General features: G+C 43.3%; 1 protein-coding gene across 2 annotated transcripts in view; it reads left to right on the plus strand.

Moving 5' to 3' along the window:
- The window catches only part of LOC114142467 (protein TANC1-like), a 39,929-nt gene extending 21,246 nt beyond the window's left edge, over window positions 1-18,683 (plus strand). The window contains exons 12-29 of one of the 2 annotated variants that reach the window (XM_028013763.1): window positions 433-599; window positions 2,517-2,825; window positions 6,102-6,302; window positions 6,568-6,671; window positions 6,757-6,865; window positions 7,590-7,712; window positions 7,810-8,046; window positions 9,150-9,359; window positions 9,564-9,645; window positions 11,915-12,048; window positions 12,791-12,914; window positions 13,005-13,180; window positions 13,559-13,697; window positions 14,166-14,195; window positions 14,273-14,364; window positions 14,450-14,596; window positions 15,919-16,019; window positions 16,144-18,683. In XM_028013763.1, coding sequence (XP_027869564.1) covers window positions 433-599; window positions 2,517-2,825; window positions 6,102-6,302; window positions 6,568-6,671; window positions 6,757-6,865; window positions 7,590-7,712; window positions 7,810-8,046; window positions 9,150-9,359; window positions 9,564-9,645; window positions 11,915-12,048; window positions 12,791-12,914; window positions 13,005-13,180; window positions 13,559-13,697; window positions 14,166-14,195; window positions 14,273-14,364; window positions 14,450-14,596; window positions 15,919-16,019; window positions 16,144-17,503 — 3,845 coding nt within the window. In that variant the 3' untranslated portion in view covers window positions 17,504-18,683. The remainder of the gene's footprint in view (window positions 1-432; window positions 600-2,516; window positions 2,826-6,101; window positions 6,303-6,567; window positions 6,672-6,756; window positions 6,866-7,589; window positions 7,713-7,809; window positions 8,047-9,149; window positions 9,360-9,563; window positions 9,646-11,914; window positions 12,049-12,790; window positions 12,915-13,004; window positions 13,181-13,558; window positions 13,698-14,165; window positions 14,196-14,272; window positions 14,365-14,449; window positions 14,597-15,918; window positions 16,020-16,143) is intronic. The other variant, XM_028013765.1, reaches the window with a different exon arrangement.
- Window positions 18,684-18,692: the final 9 nt, after the last annotated feature.

The raw sequence follows: 18,692 nt of genomic DNA on the forward strand, positions 1-18,692 counted from the left end.
ACTTTCTCATGGTGCAGTTAGTCAGCTAGATGGATGTGTTATTAGAGCCGGGGCCCTCCACAGTCTGAGAAGAGGAGTGTTTTGTCTATTTCATCTCTATTAAAGAGGTCAGAGAAAAAGAGAAAAAAAACCTGGAGAGGCCCTCGTGTGAGTGAGTGTGGGTTGTCTGGTCCTCGCAGCCTTGTGGAAATGGCTTGACAGCTTCGATAATGTGAAACATGATGGATACTTTGTGTATCAAGTCAGTTTGCAACAATGGCCTCCGGCCTCTTTCAGCTGAAGATACATCAACCATTTTCTCATTACATCCTGTGCCGTTAGAGAAAGATGCACCAATCTCATCAACATCTCACTCGTTTACAAGGGTAACAGCATCGATGTCAGGTCATTGTGCATCAGTCTCTCCGTTTCTTCTCTGTCTCCTGTTTTCAGAGCGAAGGCTTCCTGAGGAAGACTACATCATACTGGTCGACAGTCTCAACGAAGCCGAGTTTCATAAGCCGGACTATGGGGACACAGTCGCTACGTTTATCACCAAAATAATTTCCAAGTTTCCCCACTGGCTGAAGCTGGTGGTCACGGTCAGGACGGGGCTGGTGGTGAGTTGGTGTGTGGTGGATGGAGGTAGCAGCATACAATGGCTCTGTTCTATTTTGTTCCTCTGCGTAATCCTAAAATATCCCCCCACAAACACTGGAGGCACATGACTGTGCGGGAATCCTGCCTCTCTACCTGTATTTTAAGCTCTGTCATTGACTGTCACATCATACAGTCATGTCCCATAAAAACTTAATAATGCACTCCAAGGTGGCGCCTGTTTTATAAGGTTAATATTGCTCACTGTGCACATAAGCCAAAAAGATTTTTCTCCTCCTCCTCTGCTTCCCTACATCTGTGTTTCCCTCATTTCCCACCCACTCAGTCCCACTCTGTGGTCAGAATAAACTCGGAACAAGTGAAAATAGCTTCTTCTTTTTTTTTTTTATTACCGAGGCCTCCTGTCAAAAAGTTTTATATTTAGCATATTTGATAGTATTTCACATACAGATAATTCTCCAGCTGGCTGTTTCTGTGATAAAATAAGACATTTGATAATGTTAGACAGAAACAGTCACGCTCAGATGAGCATTCAACACCACTGTGTCTATGTTGCCTCTTCGTGATTAAGCAAATCCATTCTACACCTGTCAGCTAAATAAATACCAAAAGGTAATTGAAAAAAATAAAATTTCTCCACATTACTCACACTGACGAGGCTGTCTGCGATGCCGTTGTTTCTGTGCTTCCCTCAAGAGATAGTCCATGCTGATTATCTCGAAATGACAAATAATCGTCTTTCTGTGCACCGCATTTCTCACCTCCCTGGGAAAAAAGAAAAAAAAAAAGCTTTATTCCACTGCTGTCTTGCAAAGAAAAGGCAGGCTTAGATGCAATCAACTGATTGGATTTTTTATTTATCTTTTTGTATTTCCTATACAGAATGTACAAGTTTCTGTGCATAATTTTCAAATTTCACTGTGAATGCTGACTTAGTGGGGGGAAAGTATTTCAAATGTGTTGAGTGGAATCTTGTTAAATGATGTAGACCCTTGCGTGTGTGAAATCTTTCTGAGTTAAATGAGCATTGTACAGATTGTCTCAAAATTGTGTCAAATCTATTGCAATTTCATCTTTGTGTAAAGTCTTACTCCTGCACTGCTTGAACTGCTGGATGGTAGCATGCTGTGCTCTTCCCACCACGTTACTAGGCGATAGCGTTCAGAGTTTGGCACCGCTGCTCTCTGTAGTCTGATGTATTTTCTCAATCTGGTTGCTAATCTCACCAAACAGTAGGCACATCTGTCCTATACCGAAGCCAAGCCTCCAAAAGCTTGCATGGATTACACACTGAATTGTTGGTAATGCTAGCGGGAGTCTGCTGGGAGCATGGAGCTTGACAGCTCGCCAGCCGATTACACAATTAAATTAGAGTTTGGAGGAATACAAAACATGTTAGAGTCCTTTTCCTCAAGCTGTGTCCGAAGACAGAAAAAAAAAAGATGGCAAAATTTAAAAATAGGACTGTTATTGTAGTCTTGCGTCTTCATCCTCAATATACGGGAAGTTTCATTAAAAACAATGAGGGCAGTGAAAGAGTTAAGCAAAGCACAGTTTGCAACCAGGATGCACTGTGTGTTCCTGAAACTAAATGTCAGTTTTCTTTAATTGAAGCACTTATTGACTGAGAAACAATTTTTTTTGTTCATCATAGCCTGTTTTAGCCAACACTGAGCAGCTGGAGATGGCAAGAGAGAAGCTGAAATGTGAATCTGAGAGATGCCTGTGAGCAATGGCGGAGCTTGAGTCATTGTCACACTATTTACTGTACTCCTTCCCATGGCCCTGCATGAGTCAGAGACAACAGCATTTGAATAATGGCTCCAGAATTTTGGTGCTTTTATGTTTAGCTTAAGTGCCAAAGAGATGCTTCTCTAAATATTGATGTATATGTATTAAGCCGTCTTCTTCCTGTGCAGGAAATCACCACGCTCCTTCCCTTCGCTGGCATTTCTCTGGACATCCTGCCAGACAGCAGCGATCTGGGAGCTGACCTGAGCGACTACATCCATCACCGGGTCAGCGGCAGCAGCCAGATTGCCGCTAATGTTACCACGCCGACAGGCTCGGCTCCTGATCCTCTGCTCCTCAGCAAGTTCAGCAGCAACCTCTCGACCCGGAGCCACGGCTCCATCCTCTATCTCCAGCTGACTCTGGATCTGTTCCACAAAGGTCAACTGGCTCTGAAAGGAGGAAACTACCTGGTTGTGCCCGTCTCCCTGTCAGAGGTCAGACATTTGTGTTTATCTTCGGATGCTGCATTACAAAAGATTCTGAACTTCTTCCCGTTTTGTCACATTAAAACCACAAACCTCGATTTATTCCACGGCTGTTTTATAAATACGCTATGCAGCTGTGGCTACAATACAGCTCACCAACATCAGTGTGTGAATGTTTGTATGAAAGACTGAATGTAGCGTAAAGCGATTTGGAGTCCTCTGACTTGATAAAGTGCTGTACAAATGTAAGCCATTTACCTAATAAATAAAGTTTACCTTCATGCATCAATCACCAGTCGAAACGAGCGGTACAGCGCAGCTGCAAACCTACAAAGACAATCCTGTTTATGCAAATTGACAGGCCAGAAAATGACAGAATTAAACACAGAAACCAAGGAGAGCATTGTAACTTAGGAGCTGCAGAGATCCATGGCTCAGGTGGAAAATTTGTTAACATTTCAACTATTATACTTTAGGATTTCAAGCTGGTTCACCTGCCAGCAGTTACAACTACTGTAACCATACAGCCAGACCTACAGTGGACTGGTTTAGATCACATTCATGCATTGGCCAAGTCAAAGCCCAGACCTAAATACAGTTGTGAATCTGTGTTGGAGCTAATTTGAATGAGCGAAAACTCTCTAGACGTTCAAAGCTGGTAGAGATTTACCCCAAGAGACTAATTGCAGCAAAGTGTGTCTTTGCACAGTGTGGACTGGGGGGAGGATGAAAACAAATGCACACCACACTTTCCAGATTTTTATTTGTGCTTTTATTGTGTTGGTACATCCTACAAAAACCCAAATAATATATCTTAAAGCTTGTGGTGAAAAAAATGTGTTACTGTTCCAGGATATGGTGTGCTAGATCACAACTCAGAGGTGGACAGACATTTATTTTATTAAGGTCTGGTTTTATTTCTTACATAATCTTTAACATTCAATCCCACCACAGAAAGAGAGGCGCTCTCTTCTGTAGGTGTATTTTTGGAAGCTGCCCTTCTGTCTTTTATCGGCTAAAGTTTAATGTCTTAACACTCATCTGTCACCCTGGTGAGCCGCCTGTCAGAAAATGCCCTGAAGATGAAGTAATTAGTGTCCACGCGCCAATCACGCAGGCAGGCGGCTATTGTTCTGGTCTTTTCTTTTATGAAAACAGAGAAGAAGCTTACCCCCACGCTGCTCAGATTGTTAAAGATAACATGACAGGATCAGAAACTTTACACAGAATGCCAGAATTAGGAAACTGCAACAAAGGTAAAAGCATTGTGATGTGACATAATCAAAAGTGTTAAGAAATTAGGATGTCAGAGAAGCATGGCTTGTTGTATTCACACAAATTGAAATGCATAATGATTTGGCGATTCTGTGATGAATGTGGAGAATAATAGAGGGTTACATATGTGTTGGTTTCTCTCTTGAACTCCTAGAATAGAAAGGTTGTAGATTTTTGTCTAAAATGGCTGTAATTGGGCCAAATTGGGCTAAATTAAAAGCTTTCTGGGTGTCTAGATTGTATAGATGTTTGCATTCTTCTCAGGTTCAAAAGAATAATTACAAGCTGTCAGTGGCTCCTGAACTTATCAGCACTTTTAACATCCAGCTGAATGAATATGCCGCACAGAGATATTGGCACCACAATGCTACACTAATCTCTCTGTATTGCTAGTTAATGTTTGCCTTTAAAAGAAAAGAAAACTAAGAGGGAAAGGCAATCAGTATGGACAGCCTTTCTACACTTACTATAGAAAAATAGATTTGTTTTTTCCACACTGTTTTAAAACTTGCGATGCACCAAAAATTAAATCAAATACAAACAAATTTTTACCCGTTGGCATGTAGAATTTTGTACAAATCTGGTTAAGTGTAGCTCTGGGATCTGTTGGGGCCCCTGGACCACATTTCACAAACAGAATAAATTTGATTCATCCGCCCAGGTGGTTAATGCAGTTTTAAAAAAACAACACTTTTTTTTCCCTTTTTTATAGTTTGGTTCAACACAGATCTTTGAAAAAGAAATCAGAAGACAGTTTTGTTTCAATAAAATATAGTTTATTTAGTTTGTTATTCGGGTGAAAACAAACAATTTTACAGTAAAATTGTTTTTGTTGTTTTCAATAATCAAACAAACTAAAAAAGGTTTTGTGACTTGAGTACTTTTAACTTGACGGTTTTGACCACCAAGGCAAAAAAAGAGCTAAGTCAGCCATCTGAATCTGCTATTGTTGAAGCAGGCCTCGCCAGTGGGAGATAAAGACCTGATTAGTTATTGGTGGTTGGACTTCTGATTTTTTCTGCTACATCCACAAGAAAAGCTGAGCGTCTGAGCTCAGTCTTAATGATCCCCTCTTTGTCCTAGAACCTTCTTCCTTGATTATTCACTTCCCTGAGGCCATATAATGAGGAATTCTTTGGTTTCAAAACAATAGAGACCACAGTAGGTTTCAAAACATTCAATGTTACCAATATTTTATGGCCTTTCCCAGATTTGTGCCTTCGTGCAGTTCAGCTATGAATATCTACAGACATTTCATTTGACTTCAGAGCCCCGTTTGTGCTCTGATATATATTGAACTGCAAAACCCCATATAGACTAGACTAGATTGTTACATTAAGTATTTTGTCCAATCAACTGAATAAAGTTGCGACTCGAGAGTCGGCTTCAAAGCAAAAGCTGATTCTGTAAGGTTAAAGTTTGGTTTAAATTCGGCGCTATTCTCATAAAACATGAGGAAACTATTAACAAATGGGTTTTAGAATCACTTTTTAACATAAAGTGTGGAAAACAATAATCACTGTTAATCCTTACTGGATGCATTATTATACGTTTTTGACTAGCCATGTAATACAGAAACAAAGCATTTCTTTCCTTGTTACAATAAGTCATATATACGTATATATATATATATATTGTACGTAAACTTTTGACTTCGACATCAGAAGTCTAACGATCTAGCGGATAGCTGAAACACGAACCAGCTGAGATCATAGGGGGAAAATGGATTCCAACATGCTGACGAGCTTCTGTTGTTTCCCTTCCGCAGCAGATGCTTTCCTCGGTCCAGATGATCTAATTAGTGTTTACAATGAACCCATATGAGACAAACATCTGACATGTAAGAGTTTTCGAACCAAATGCAGCACTGTGCACAAAAAGCGCATACGTTTCCACAAGCAGACTTTTTTTTATGCATCAACGCGATATCAATCAGAGTTAACGTACGGCAATATTTGTAAAACGTCATGTTTCAAATGTAAAGCCTCAACGACTGGCTCTGCCTGCTAGGTGTACCTGCTGATGTGTCGCGCGAGCTTTCCGGATAACGACGTCTTCGAGCAGGTCCTTCCGGTGCTAAATGTGGCGCTGGCGACTCTGCACCCACTGACTGATGAACAAATGTTCAGGGCGCTGAACGCAGGCAGTGTGAAGGGAGAACTGGAGTGGAACGACTTCCAGCAGAGATTAGACAGTCTGGCTGGATTCACGGTAAGACCCCTGATGTTACTTCATGGAAGAATCTATAATGGTTCAGCCTTTGTTTGGATTGAATCTGGTGTTTATGGACTTAACTCTGTGGTTCAAATAATATGGAGGGTTTTTATTTACTGTGAGGATTTGATCATAGAAACCTTTGCTAGACTGACGTAGATCAATCTAATTGTGAGTCAGGGTCCATGTAGTTGCAAACATGCCCCTCAAACAACCCAACGTGTAATTTGACTAATTTTTTCTCAATTATTGTGATTTGAAGGTCAGACGCAGGGATGGCACTCGGATGCTGTGCCATCCCTCCTTCAGAGAGTGGCTGGTATGGAGAGCGGATGGAGAAAGCACAGATTTTCTTTGTGACCCGAGGTGAGCCTAAATTTCTATTCATGATACATCAGTTTTGGTGTCGGAGCGCTCAAACGATCAAACTCTTGCACGCGTGTGTCTACAGGAGTGGCCACGCTCTGCTGGCTTTCATGTTCTCCAGACAGGAGGGAAAGCTGAACCGTCAGCAGACCATGGAGCTGGGACACCACATCCTCAAAGCCCACATTTTCAAAGTAACAACACCTCCGAGGAGTCTGTGTTTAACTTTAGGCCTGTTACTGAACATATAAACATCTTCCTCTGGTCTGTAAAAGTCAGGTTTTTTTTGGGGGTTCGGGGGTAAGGTTGTATGGGCTTATAATAAGTAGTCGGTGTTTATTTATAGTACGTATAATGCCCCTTAAGCAACCCAAACTTAGACATTACTAGCAGTTTGAGTGCATTTTTAATTTGTTTTAATTATTATTACGTACTACTATCAGGTATTAACTAGGTGGGAACATTTTAATAATTGCCTCATGCAAAAGTTGAGATGTGTAATATTTAGTGATATGCAGTTCATTTTCAATAAATAAGGATATTATTAAAAGGTTAATTCATTTCAGACTCAAGTCATTCAGTGAAACATATTATTTAATTACACACAGACTGATGTTTTTAAGCCTTTATTTTGGTTGACTATGATGATTCCCCTTTATTCTTCATACTCGGTTCACCTCTACTGTTTAGAAGACACTGACTACTCATAATACCTCCATACAACCTCACTTTAAAAAAAAAAAAAATCCCTTAACATCAACCACTAGTCACATACGTAAACACCCACAGCTGATATTGTTCCGCCCGTGTGGGTGCTTCACGCTGTTCATGTTGATTTACTCCTGAGACACGATTCAGATTGTGCCGTGCAGAGCGGAGCAGGTGTTATCTGACTCTGTGTTTGTGTTCCTCACACAGGGTCTGAGTAAGAAGACTGGCGTGTCCTCCAGCGTTCTTCAGGCCATGTGGGTAAACTGCAGCACAGATAGTCTGTCAGCTGCACTGGGCTCCCTGAGGAACCTGTACACCCCTAACATCAAGGTGACACACAGCAGTGAGCTTTAACAGAGCATCTTTCTGCACAGAGATAATTTAGACAACGATATATATTTTGTTGCTTGTGAAAATGATGTTGCAGGTAAGCCGTTTGCTGATGCTCGGTGGGGCAAGTGTGACCTGGTGTACGGAGGTGATAGGACACGCCCCCATCCTGGCTGTTCATGCCCACCTGGGTCATGTGGAGATGGTGGCTTTGTTGCTTGAAATGGGTGCGCCTGTAGACGGGACCACTGGCAGCGGCATGACGCCGCTTTGTCTGGCGGCTGCGGCGGGACACGCCGACATCGTCAGCCTGCTCTGCAAGAAAGGAGCTAAGGTCAGTGTCGTTTCTGTAGGGTTTACCGTAGATCAATCTAAATGTTCTCGTACTATAGCAAGTAATTTAATATTTCAGCAAAATCTCTCACATGTGGATACAAGAACCTCACTTGGCAGAGATGCTTGCTGTTTTGAAAAAGAAAAAAAAAAAGGTTAGCTACTGAAAAATTAAAGTTTCTTCAAGATGGTTGTAAAGGAAGATTTTTTTTCCACTAAATTTGCCCATTTTTATCACAGAAGAATACTTTTGGTGTCAAGTGATACATGATTGGACCAATAAAAATCATGTTTACTGAAAATGTTTATATTTTTCAAGATGGCCAACCTGGTTGTCATAGCAAACTCATCAATTAGATGAATGTGTTCGGAATTAAATTATAGCTACGTACATACTTTGAGCCATAGAAATCAGATACATAGGTGATCTTGCCAGTTCCTTTTTCTTGTGGACATTTTTCAAAATGGCCGCCATGGCGTGATGGAGAATATATGTTTGTACTAAAATCGGCAGTAGTTATTTCCTCTGGTGAGCACAGCTAACCGAAAAAAGTTCCATTAATCCGCTAAACAAGAATCTTAGCTCTGCTAATGCTAAACAGCTAAAGCTAACCATAAAGACAACTGTCTCTCAGTCTGTCACACATCTTCATCTCCTCCCAGTTGACAACTGAGGTGAGACATACAAAGAGCAAAGTCCTCAGTTTCAGGTTTGATAAAGTTCATCCATAATAATGGGTAACGTTTTATGAGAATAATTGGTGTAAAAGGTGTCAAAAACTTTGTCCGATTTAAAACATGGCTATGATACTGAAATTCATGTGGCCAATGGGAAATAAGAAGAAACATACGATGTAAGGGGTGGGCATACAGATTTTTATGCTTGTATCCGCATTTGAAAAGGTTCTTACAGTAATATTCTGCACTACAGTGACAGAACTCTGCCTCTTAAGATATCTGGACTGCTCTGGTTTTACAGTCACCACAGTTTGAAGATCTATTCTGGGAGAGAGATGAAATAAACAGGACTGATCTAGGCCAGTGTATTACAGCTTCAGCCAGGCTGAGGGTTGAGGGTCCCTCTGTGCTCCCCTCTGTTGCCAGGTGGGGCACGCTGATAAGAGTGGCCAGTGTGCGCTGGTCCATGCCGGGCTGAAAGGCCATGCGGAAATCACCGGCATCTTGCTGGGCCAGGATTGGGGCGCAGATATTCCCGCCGATCCGCAGCAGCAACACGGCAACGAGACGACGACTGGGAAAACACAGGCAGCCCAGCAAGCGGTGACGGCTGCGGCCAGTGTGGGACACACGCAGGTACGACTCAGATGAAAAAAACAAAACAACCATGAACTACATCTGTATGTAGATCACGGTGCAAGTCCTCTGCAGACGCAGGAGATTTCCTTTGAAGCCGATTGTTGTTTTCTCTACTTCAAGCTCCGCTAGTGCTTTGGTCTGTTCTGCACGCAGCAAGGCAGCAATAGAAGACTGTCAAAATGTGTTATTTCTTTTCTGCAGGTGGTGAAAAGCTTTCTGGACTTGAAAGATGAACAGCTGGCAGTGCAGATGGACGCTCACGACTCACTCTGGGGAGAAACGGGTGCATTTCTCCTATCAGTCACAAAGATTTATCTTTCTCACCTATTTTTGTCCGTCAGCGTGGTGCTGGAGTCACGCTCAAGGGCTCAAGTGTGACATGTCAGGCTGGTTGTGTCTCTTTCCCGTAAATTTAAAGTAAAATTTTTAGAACTCAGCTCTGCTCTGGCTGATATCAAACCACTTGGTTTTACTGAAATAAAGCTAAATCGAGCAAAAGCAATTTTACAAAGAGTAGCCTATATTCAGCTGTAATATTTCACCTTCATCACAGATGCAGATTTCCGTTTGGTCCATTTTGTGAGACCATGTCGGATGAAGCCTGCATCTGTGCTTACCCCACCATTACAGTGTAATTGTGTTAAAAAGTCCCCTGCAGTCCTCGGATCGAAAACGTGGGAGCATGAAAAAGCCTTGTAAATCACATATATAATAAGAAATCTCTGCATCATTGGGTTAGAGTCCATTAGTGCAGGTAAAATAGTCATGTTAAGGTCTTATTACTGAACCGGGCCTTCCAGCTTCTCTTTAGGTTACCCCAGGCAGCGGTGTACAGAGTGCATCACGCTTATTGAATGTTGTCTTTAATGAGAACATTTTCACTTGTGTGTATTTAAATCTAAGCTTTTCAAAGCAAAGACTGAGCCTCTGTTTGTTCTTTGTCCCTTATGACAATGTCTCCTCATTAAAGGCAGCATTGTATAATTGACTGGCCTCTGAGGCATGTGGACGTGTGAAATATAAAGTCATTTCGCTGTGGGGTTAAAACGCATCGATACCTCGCGTTTATCCCAAGCTGCTCAATTAGTAGCAAGATTGTAACAAAAATAAGGACCACCATTTGTCAAAAGTCGGTTAAGGTTAAGGAGGGTGCAGGTTATTCAGAGATTTGCTTCTGTAAGCTGCCTCTGATTCTTATCTAGCTGTTAAGGAAAACTGATAACATTTTGATCTCAGGGCCTTTTTAGAAAGCTCCGGTTTTGGTCAGCAGTAGCTCGCTTTATTCTTTTCAAAGAGTTTTGATGTAAGTTTGGGATCATTATCCTGCTGGAACAACCAACTACGTTTCTCTTCTGATTTCAGATCAAATATAAATAGGATATAAGATGAGATGGATATTTTTTTACCTCTAAAATATTTAATCCACCACTGTCACAGATAGCAAAATATTTCCACATGATTCTGCCATCACCATACTTCGGAGTTGGCTCTATGTTAGATTATTTTTAAGATTTCATTGGCACCCGTTGGCTTTAATGAACAGTAATTTGATGGGAAGAAAAGGGATGAGAAAGGGAAAAATGTAATTGGGAATCAAATCCAGGTTAACAATATTAAGGACTACAGTCTCTACCCATGGTGCACCTGCTCTACCAATGAAGTCACACACCGATTTTAATGTCTCATCCTGACTCCTTCAAACGTTCTCATCTTTTCTACTTTTTTTTTTTTCATCTGACTAATAAGAGTTGTTCTCATTTGGTTTGTGTATGTAGACAGTTGCAAATTTTAGTTGATATTCAAGGTTGGTTTAGGAAAAGCGGCTTCTTTCTTGGTCTGCAGCCTGTCACTCCATAGTTGTGTTAAAACGTGCTTCACTGTGGATAATGATGGAGATTGTGCTCCATCAACTTCCAGCTCATGATAGATGTTTGGAGCCTGGGAGGTTTCTGCACTTATTAAACAATCTAGAAGGGTCGGAGGGAGGGACTGTTTGGTCCAACTGGTTGAAAACCTGGACACAAATGGGTGACCGAACAGGACGATGATCCCAGAACATTAAAACTCATTTCTGAAGGGACAAATCAGGAATTACTAAGCTTCTGGAATTGGTTTAGTGAAGCTCTGACCTTCACTCTTGAAAAACTAAAGCTGTGCTTAAAATCTGGATCTGTGTCATGGAACCAAGGCAATTTTTGGCCAGAATCAATCATCAACACTTAGCCAAATATTACTGATGATGTATGTATACATATGAGCCCCTAAGTAAAATTGTAATCATCTGTGGATTAGAGAAAACCCACAATAAATTCAAACCTATACTAGTGTTTGTTGTACAATTTATTCTATACTAGGAACAGAAATAAATCTTTAAAAGCACAAAAGCCTCTCACCATAATAGCACACTCGAATGATTGCAACATGAAAAGTCTTTTTTTTCTTTCTCCCTTTTCTGTGTCGGAGTGATGCCTCTTCTTCTTCTCTCCCAAATGTGCCGATTCCATCCTCTACTTCTCCTCGTCGTTTGATCTCCCTGCCAACCCCTCCATCAGTGCTGAGCGCGGCAGCGGGGAGAGGGCGGTTGGAGATGTGTGTGTTTCTCCTGGAGCACGGAGCAGAGCTGGAGGTACCAAACCGCAGAGGAATGGTCCCACTGCTCAGCGCCGCCAAGCATGGCCACACACAGGTAAGGGGAGGGCCTCGGTCGCAGGCACAGGATGTCCTCATTTTAGAACATAGAATTTGCTTTTACTGCTTATGATGTCTGGAGAAGTGTGGAAATGTGTAATGGAGCATGGGAAAGTATTGTTTTTGTTTCCAGGCTAAAATAAATAGCTTTATTTAGTTAATCTGCTGCTTTAAATCTTCAGCTTAGCCTTCAGGATTCAGAAATCATAATAAATATGTATTTATACAGATTTATGTGGCTGTTTTATGGGTGAGTGTCTCTCAGGTGTGCCAGGTTTTAAAGCTAAATTCATGGCCTGTCCAGCTGTTGAAATGTCTTTGGACCAGATTGGAAACTCCAAAGTTGCTCCAAAGGGCAGCAACTTGCATGGCAGCTGTTTCTAAATTAGAAATTAAATGCAAAAATAAAAACTCACTCTAAAAATCTACAAAGCATGTGTACATAAACACATAGCTTCTCTACTTCAGCCTAGCCAAGTTAATAATTAATATACTTTTGCAATAAAAACACATTTGAAAAATTAAGATTTTTTGTGTTTTTGTTTGTTTTCACCGTTGTCAGGTTTCGTTAACAGTCTTTAATGTTTTATATAGTAGGCTACACCACTGTAATATGTCCACTGTAAATCTGTAGCAAGTAATTTTTTTTAGGAATAAAAATAAGCCAAAACAATTGCAGAAAAACATGGAAATTTGAAAAATATGAAAGCATTTTTTTTTTGCCCTTTTGTTTGTCCCAGGTCGCTGAGCTGCTTTTAAAGAAAGGGTCAGATATCAATATCGGCGACAAACAGGGGCGCACCGCGTTGATCTTGGCCGCCTCCGAAGGACACGCCGCCACCGTTGAGCTCCTGCTGGCGAAGGGTGAGAGACATCCCCAACTTTCACTGTTTACATTTACATTTGTTGGCCATTGATCTAAAATCAAACATTCGCATCATGTGTCGGTGGCAGGTGCCTCTATGTCCTCTACCGATCAGGAGGGGCTGACGGCGCTTAGCTGGGCCTGCATGAAGGGCCAGAAGGGCGTGGTGCAGCTCCTGGTGGAGGCAGGAGCTGAACTGAACCAACCGGACCGTCAGGGACGAACTCCGCTCGACCTGGCCGCCCTCAACGGGGACGCGGATACAGTGGGTTTCCTGCTTTTGTGTCAAAAATTGTTTGTTTTAGAAAGGGAAATATGAATTAAGGTCCTCGTGGCCTTGCAGAGAGCCTGATGACAATCAGTTGCAAGACATAATTATTGTTTGACTGGAATCGCAATTAAATCGTTTGCACTGCGGCAATCACGCATCACACGGAGTCGCAAAGCTTCACGCCGAGCCTCTTGATCACCGGGAAGACAATTAAAACTTTTTGATGATTAACATTTTTCGAGAATCAGTGGGATTAACTAGCCGAGCACTTTGTTGTCGGTGTTTGCGACTGCAGCAGAGAGGGCAGGAGGCAATCAACCAGATGACTTGAGGTATCGAAGATGCTCTGTTGGAGTGTGAATCTGCTTTCAGGTGCACAGCCTGGTGGAGCATGGAGCGGTGCTGGAGCGGTCAGACAACGGCGGTACCAGAGGTTCGGATCGACCGGCGGGCTGCCAGAACCCAGCTCTGGTTGCTTCACTGCTTAAGAAAGGATCCAAAACAAGTAAAAGTACAACGAGTAGCAGAACGCACCAGCAATGAATTCTACATGCAAGAATTTTATCGTTGTAATAACTGAACGTTTTATCAGGCTGTTAAAACTGAATCGTCTTCTTAAGCTGACGGCATTTTCACATCACACCGCGAAAAGACAAATTTGGCCATTTTTTTATCTAGTTCCCAGTGCAAAAATTGACTTAAAACAAGCTCCTATATTGTACTAAAAAGTGATATGCAAGTTAGTTTTGTCTTATTTCAAGTGTACTAAAGATATTTGCACTTAAATCTAGACCAAAATACTTGGTAAGATTGTGTGTTTTTGCTAAACCCTGATCAATAGATGATTTAGACTTGTTTTCCTTTAGCATCGCTGTGCAGCTTATTGCTACATTCTCATCTTATCTACTCGAATTTCCTTCTCACCTCTTCTTTTTTTTTTTTCCTGAACCTCCTTCGCTCTCCTTCGCAAACGACGAAGGCTACAAAACCGCTCCCCACGATCGATCGGGTACGTGATTTATCAAACGCAAAAGCGACGTGGTGAGCCGGATCGCGTGAAGATAAACGTTTGTACGCCTCCATCAGGTCACGCTACGTGGGCCATGGCTTCCTCCAAACCTGACATTCTCCTCATCCTGCTGCAGAAACTGATGGAGGAAGGAAACATACTATACAAGGTAACTTTCATCCAGGGTTTGTTGTGAAGAATCTCTGGAATAAAACGCTCCAAGCCTGATCCTGGCGATCCTTTGTGTTTTTCAGAAGGGGCGCATGAAGGAAGCCGGCCAGCGCTACCAGTACGCTCTGAGGAAGCTCCCTCGCGAGAGCCAAGGAGACGAGCTGAAAGGACTCAAAGACCTGCGAGTCTCCCTCTATCTGAACCTCTCGCGCTGCCGCAGAAAAACCAACGTGAGGTCCTAAAAAAGCCGTATCACTCATGCACTATTTAACACCAGCAGGTTTATTAGATGCTGAGGGAAGGGAAAGAAGGACGGCTGACCAGTTCAGGGGGATGCTTTCCTTCGGATGTATAATTTATCTCTCTAAACATAAAAAGCTACTGGTGTGGCACCCTGCAGAAATATTGCTCCTTTTCAGACCTAATTCGATGTCTCCCTGGTACGATAAACAGAGAGAAAGACCCGGAAGCAGGTGGAAGCATAATGTGCGTGCTGTTAGCGTGGAGACGGATGTGCGTGGCCTGCAGCCAGGTTTAGAAACCACCCTGGTGATGACAGACGTCCTAACAGACTGTGTAAAAATGCCATCCTTAGGGTCACTGCGGCCGATGAATAATGGAGCAAATAATGCGATGTGATAAGGTCACTCTCTCCGACCGACAGGAGCGCTCTCCCTTTCTGTGCATTTCGACATGGTGGCCTATTTACATGTGCGGCGGCTGAATCCTCGTCGTTGTAGCTCAAATGGTTTTCGGCTTTAAGAGCCAACGAGGGAGAGTGTACATGATACCGTCATTAAACATTCATCAGCGATTATCAGAATTCAGCGCCGTCGTTTCGACAACCTTTTCCAAGGACAAATTCACATTGTGTCGGTGTCATTAAATATTCACCTGGGAGTGATGAGAGGAGCAGAGAAAACCTGTAGGAAAACAAGTAGCAGCTCTCAGCCTGTTTCGCTCGCTCTCCCTCTCGTCAATAAAAATGATTGAGGCTTGAGCATGTGACTGTATTAGAGGCGTTACATATCTCTTTTGTTTTTTTCTTCAGCTAATAACCTGAATAATTACAAAATGTGGGTTCCTCTGAGTGAAAATATAACTGTGTCCCTTGTTAAAACACAAATGAACGGCAATTAACCACATTTTAATCAGGTCTGATTATTGCCATTAAATATAACCAGTTAAAAGATGTCAAAAAGCAACACATCACAGCCTGATCTAAAGAAACTTAGTCACTTTCAGTCTGTAGAAGGCTGCTAAGCTGCTCCAAAGAACTACATCAAAAGGCCTCACTTGACTCAATCCAGGTCAGAGGTCACGATTAAACAATAAGAAAGAGACTGGACAAAGTATTTGATCAATATCTCACCTTGTAACAAATCAAAGATTTTAGAGTGGCCTAGTCAAAGTGGGCATTTAAATCTAAATGATATGCCACGGCATATGTTTAGATTTTTCTCAGGCTTACCTTCGTCTGATACTACAACTTGTTTGATGATACATTTTCACAGCAGTGTAGTTAAAACGATGGCTCTTTGTGACAACTCAGGATTTTGGCATCGCAGAGGAGTTTGCGACTAAAGCGCTGGAACTGAAACCCCGGTCTTATGAGGCTCATTACGCCCGAGCACGGGCCAAGAGGAGCAGCAGGTAAATCATACCGCGTTAAGTGTATTGTTATGTGAAATTAGAGCAATTCATGTGAAAATCCTCTGTGGCTCTGTAAAGTATTTTGCTTTAAAAAGCCTCTCTTGGTTCCCCCTGTCCTCTTCAGGCAGTTTGCTGCAGCGCTGGCAGACCTCCACGAAGCAGCACGACTCTGCCCGTCCAACCGGGAGATCCGGCGCCTGCTGGTGCGAGTAGAGGAGGAATGCAAACATCATCAGAAGCTAGTCGGCAACAACGCGGCGCCGGGTTACAACAGGGACCCCCACGCCCACCATCACCAGCCCACAGAGGAGGAAGCAGACGTCTATTCGCAGGGAAGTCTGGAGAGGCCGATCCCAGTGGAGCAGCTCGATCCGGAGAGGGAGGAGGACAGGGAGGAAGGGGACGAGGTGGGTCTCCACTGTGGGAAGAGTCCGGAGTTCTGGCCTCTGAATCCGTACGGTCCTAACCGGACGCTCCCCGGAGGCGTAACGTTTGGTTTGCCCGATCAGTCTCCATGTTTCCCTCCTGACGACTTCGTTCAAAACCAGCTGTTCGTGGACGCGTCTGAGCCTGCCCACGGCATGAGCAGACAGACGCAGAGTCAGAGCAGCAGGACTCATCACAATTGCCACTCTCTGCAGTCGGGCAGCAGAGGCGCGGTCAGGCCCATGTCTCTCTGCGGCCCGTCTAGCCCCCTACCAGGCAGGCACATCTCCACCTCCTTGAGGCCAGCGCCTCCGGGCGGGATAGACATCTGCTCCGGGTCAGCCAGCGAACACTCGCGACACAGTCCCACCGAGCATTACCACCCGCTGTCCCCCAACAGCTCATCCCCGCCTGGGCCTCTCCAGATGTTCCAGCCGCGCTCCTCCAGCTTCTCCAGAGGCTCTGACAGACTGTCTGCCCACTCCGGCCCTCTGGAGAGCTTCGCTCTGGCTTTGGGGTCTGGACTGGACGGCAGGAGGGATGGCGGTGGAGGAGGGGGGACGGCGGGCTCGAGGGGCTCCAGCTCCAGCCAGGCCTCCAGCGGGAACCTGTCGGATGGCGGAGGCAGGCAGCCGGCGCCGGACCTGGCCCCATGTCCCATCAAGAGCAGCGGCAGCTTCAAGGCCAAGCCCGAGCTGAAGCCCCGGCCCTTCATGGGGGTCATGGACAAGGCGGTGCGCGTCCAGAGCCAGCAGAGCTCCAGCATGAGCCGACAGGGCCCGGGAGGCGCAGAGAGCTTCGGCATGTCCGTCATGGAGTTCCAGGGGCTGAGCAGCGAGTTCAAACGCGCCTCCTTCCAGGAGCAGCTCTCCAGCAGCCAGCTGCAGGCCCGGGAGTTCGGCGAGCGAACCAATCAGAGAGAGAGCAGAAGCGCCGCATCCTCCCAGCTACTCTTCCCTGAGGGCCGGCACAGACAGGCGAGCCTCACGAGGGACAACCCTGCTCTACACATGGCTCCCATTAAACCCAAACGCTCGTTTATAGAGTCCAATGTCTGAGTGGAGTTCGTCAGAGCCCAGTTGTGCTTGAGTCGCCACATAAGGTAGCAAGGAGACTGATCTGAGAGCAGCTCCCTTCCCTGAGCCTGTTTTTGTAGATTTCTGCTGCTGCACTGCATATACAATCTAGAACCAGAACCAGAACTCAGGCTACGATGCTTTTGCTTACACGTATACAGCCACACTAGTGTATTTATGGAAACCAGACATACCTTAAGTAGAGATTTAAAACGGAGACTGGAGTATGTTGTGTCAACTTTTAGCAAATTATACAAAGTAAATAAGCCAGAGGAAACTTTGTGCACGAATAGACGAAAACCTCACGCTGTTAGCTACAGGTTATGACCATTTCTATTGTCAAGTGTCTTTTAAAAAACATCTATATTTGTACGGTGTACACGACCTTTGCAGATAATATATTTCCTTGTAGGTGATTTATCTGTCAGCATTGCAGGCTTCAACAGAGATTACTTTGTGGACTTTAAGATTCTCTTCCTTGGTACATTTGATAAGAAATGGCACTGTAAATGACATTGTCGGAAAGCTCTTGTCATAACTGGACATTACTGCATCGATATTCACAGTATATAGTATGTTATTTATTTTTACATAGCAGAGAACATATTTAGATCGAGTGTTCATGAGTTTTAAAGGATGCCAAGAGAGAAATCACAGAATGTAGGACAGATAAACCTTAAGAGACTTATTACATTGCATTATGTTCATAGTTGTCATATACCCTTTGCAGAGTTATACTATGATATACACAGTGTTGCCACATTATAACTGTGGTATAATAAAAAAATATATATATTAACGAAGGACTGTATTTCTATATCTGCTTCTTTCACAGTAAAATTCAAAAACATTGATTGAGCTCTGACATGCATATGAATGGAAAAACTGTTGTCCGTCTTCACATTAAAGTAAAACGATGCTGACTGCTTTAATTAAACTTTATACATTGCCGCATATAAATGTCACACAGTTTTAATGAATGCAATTGATTTGTTACCAGTTGGATGTTGACAGATGTTCCTGAGAAGTAAAGCTTAAACTGTTTTGGCCCGGTGTTGTCGCTTCCCGCATGTGGTGCCAAGAAACGACATTGCAACAACAGATCCCGTACCGAAATGAACAAATATTGTAAACTAAAAGCATAAGGTTTTCTGTAAAAAAAAAATCCTAC

Source organism: Xiphophorus couchianus, chromosome 4 (assembly GCF_001444195.1).
Source record: "Xiphophorus couchianus chromosome 4, X_couchianus-1.0, whole genome shotgun sequence".
NCBI classification, from domain to species: domain Eukaryota; kingdom Metazoa; phylum Chordata; class Actinopteri; order Cyprinodontiformes; family Poeciliidae; genus Xiphophorus; species Xiphophorus couchianus.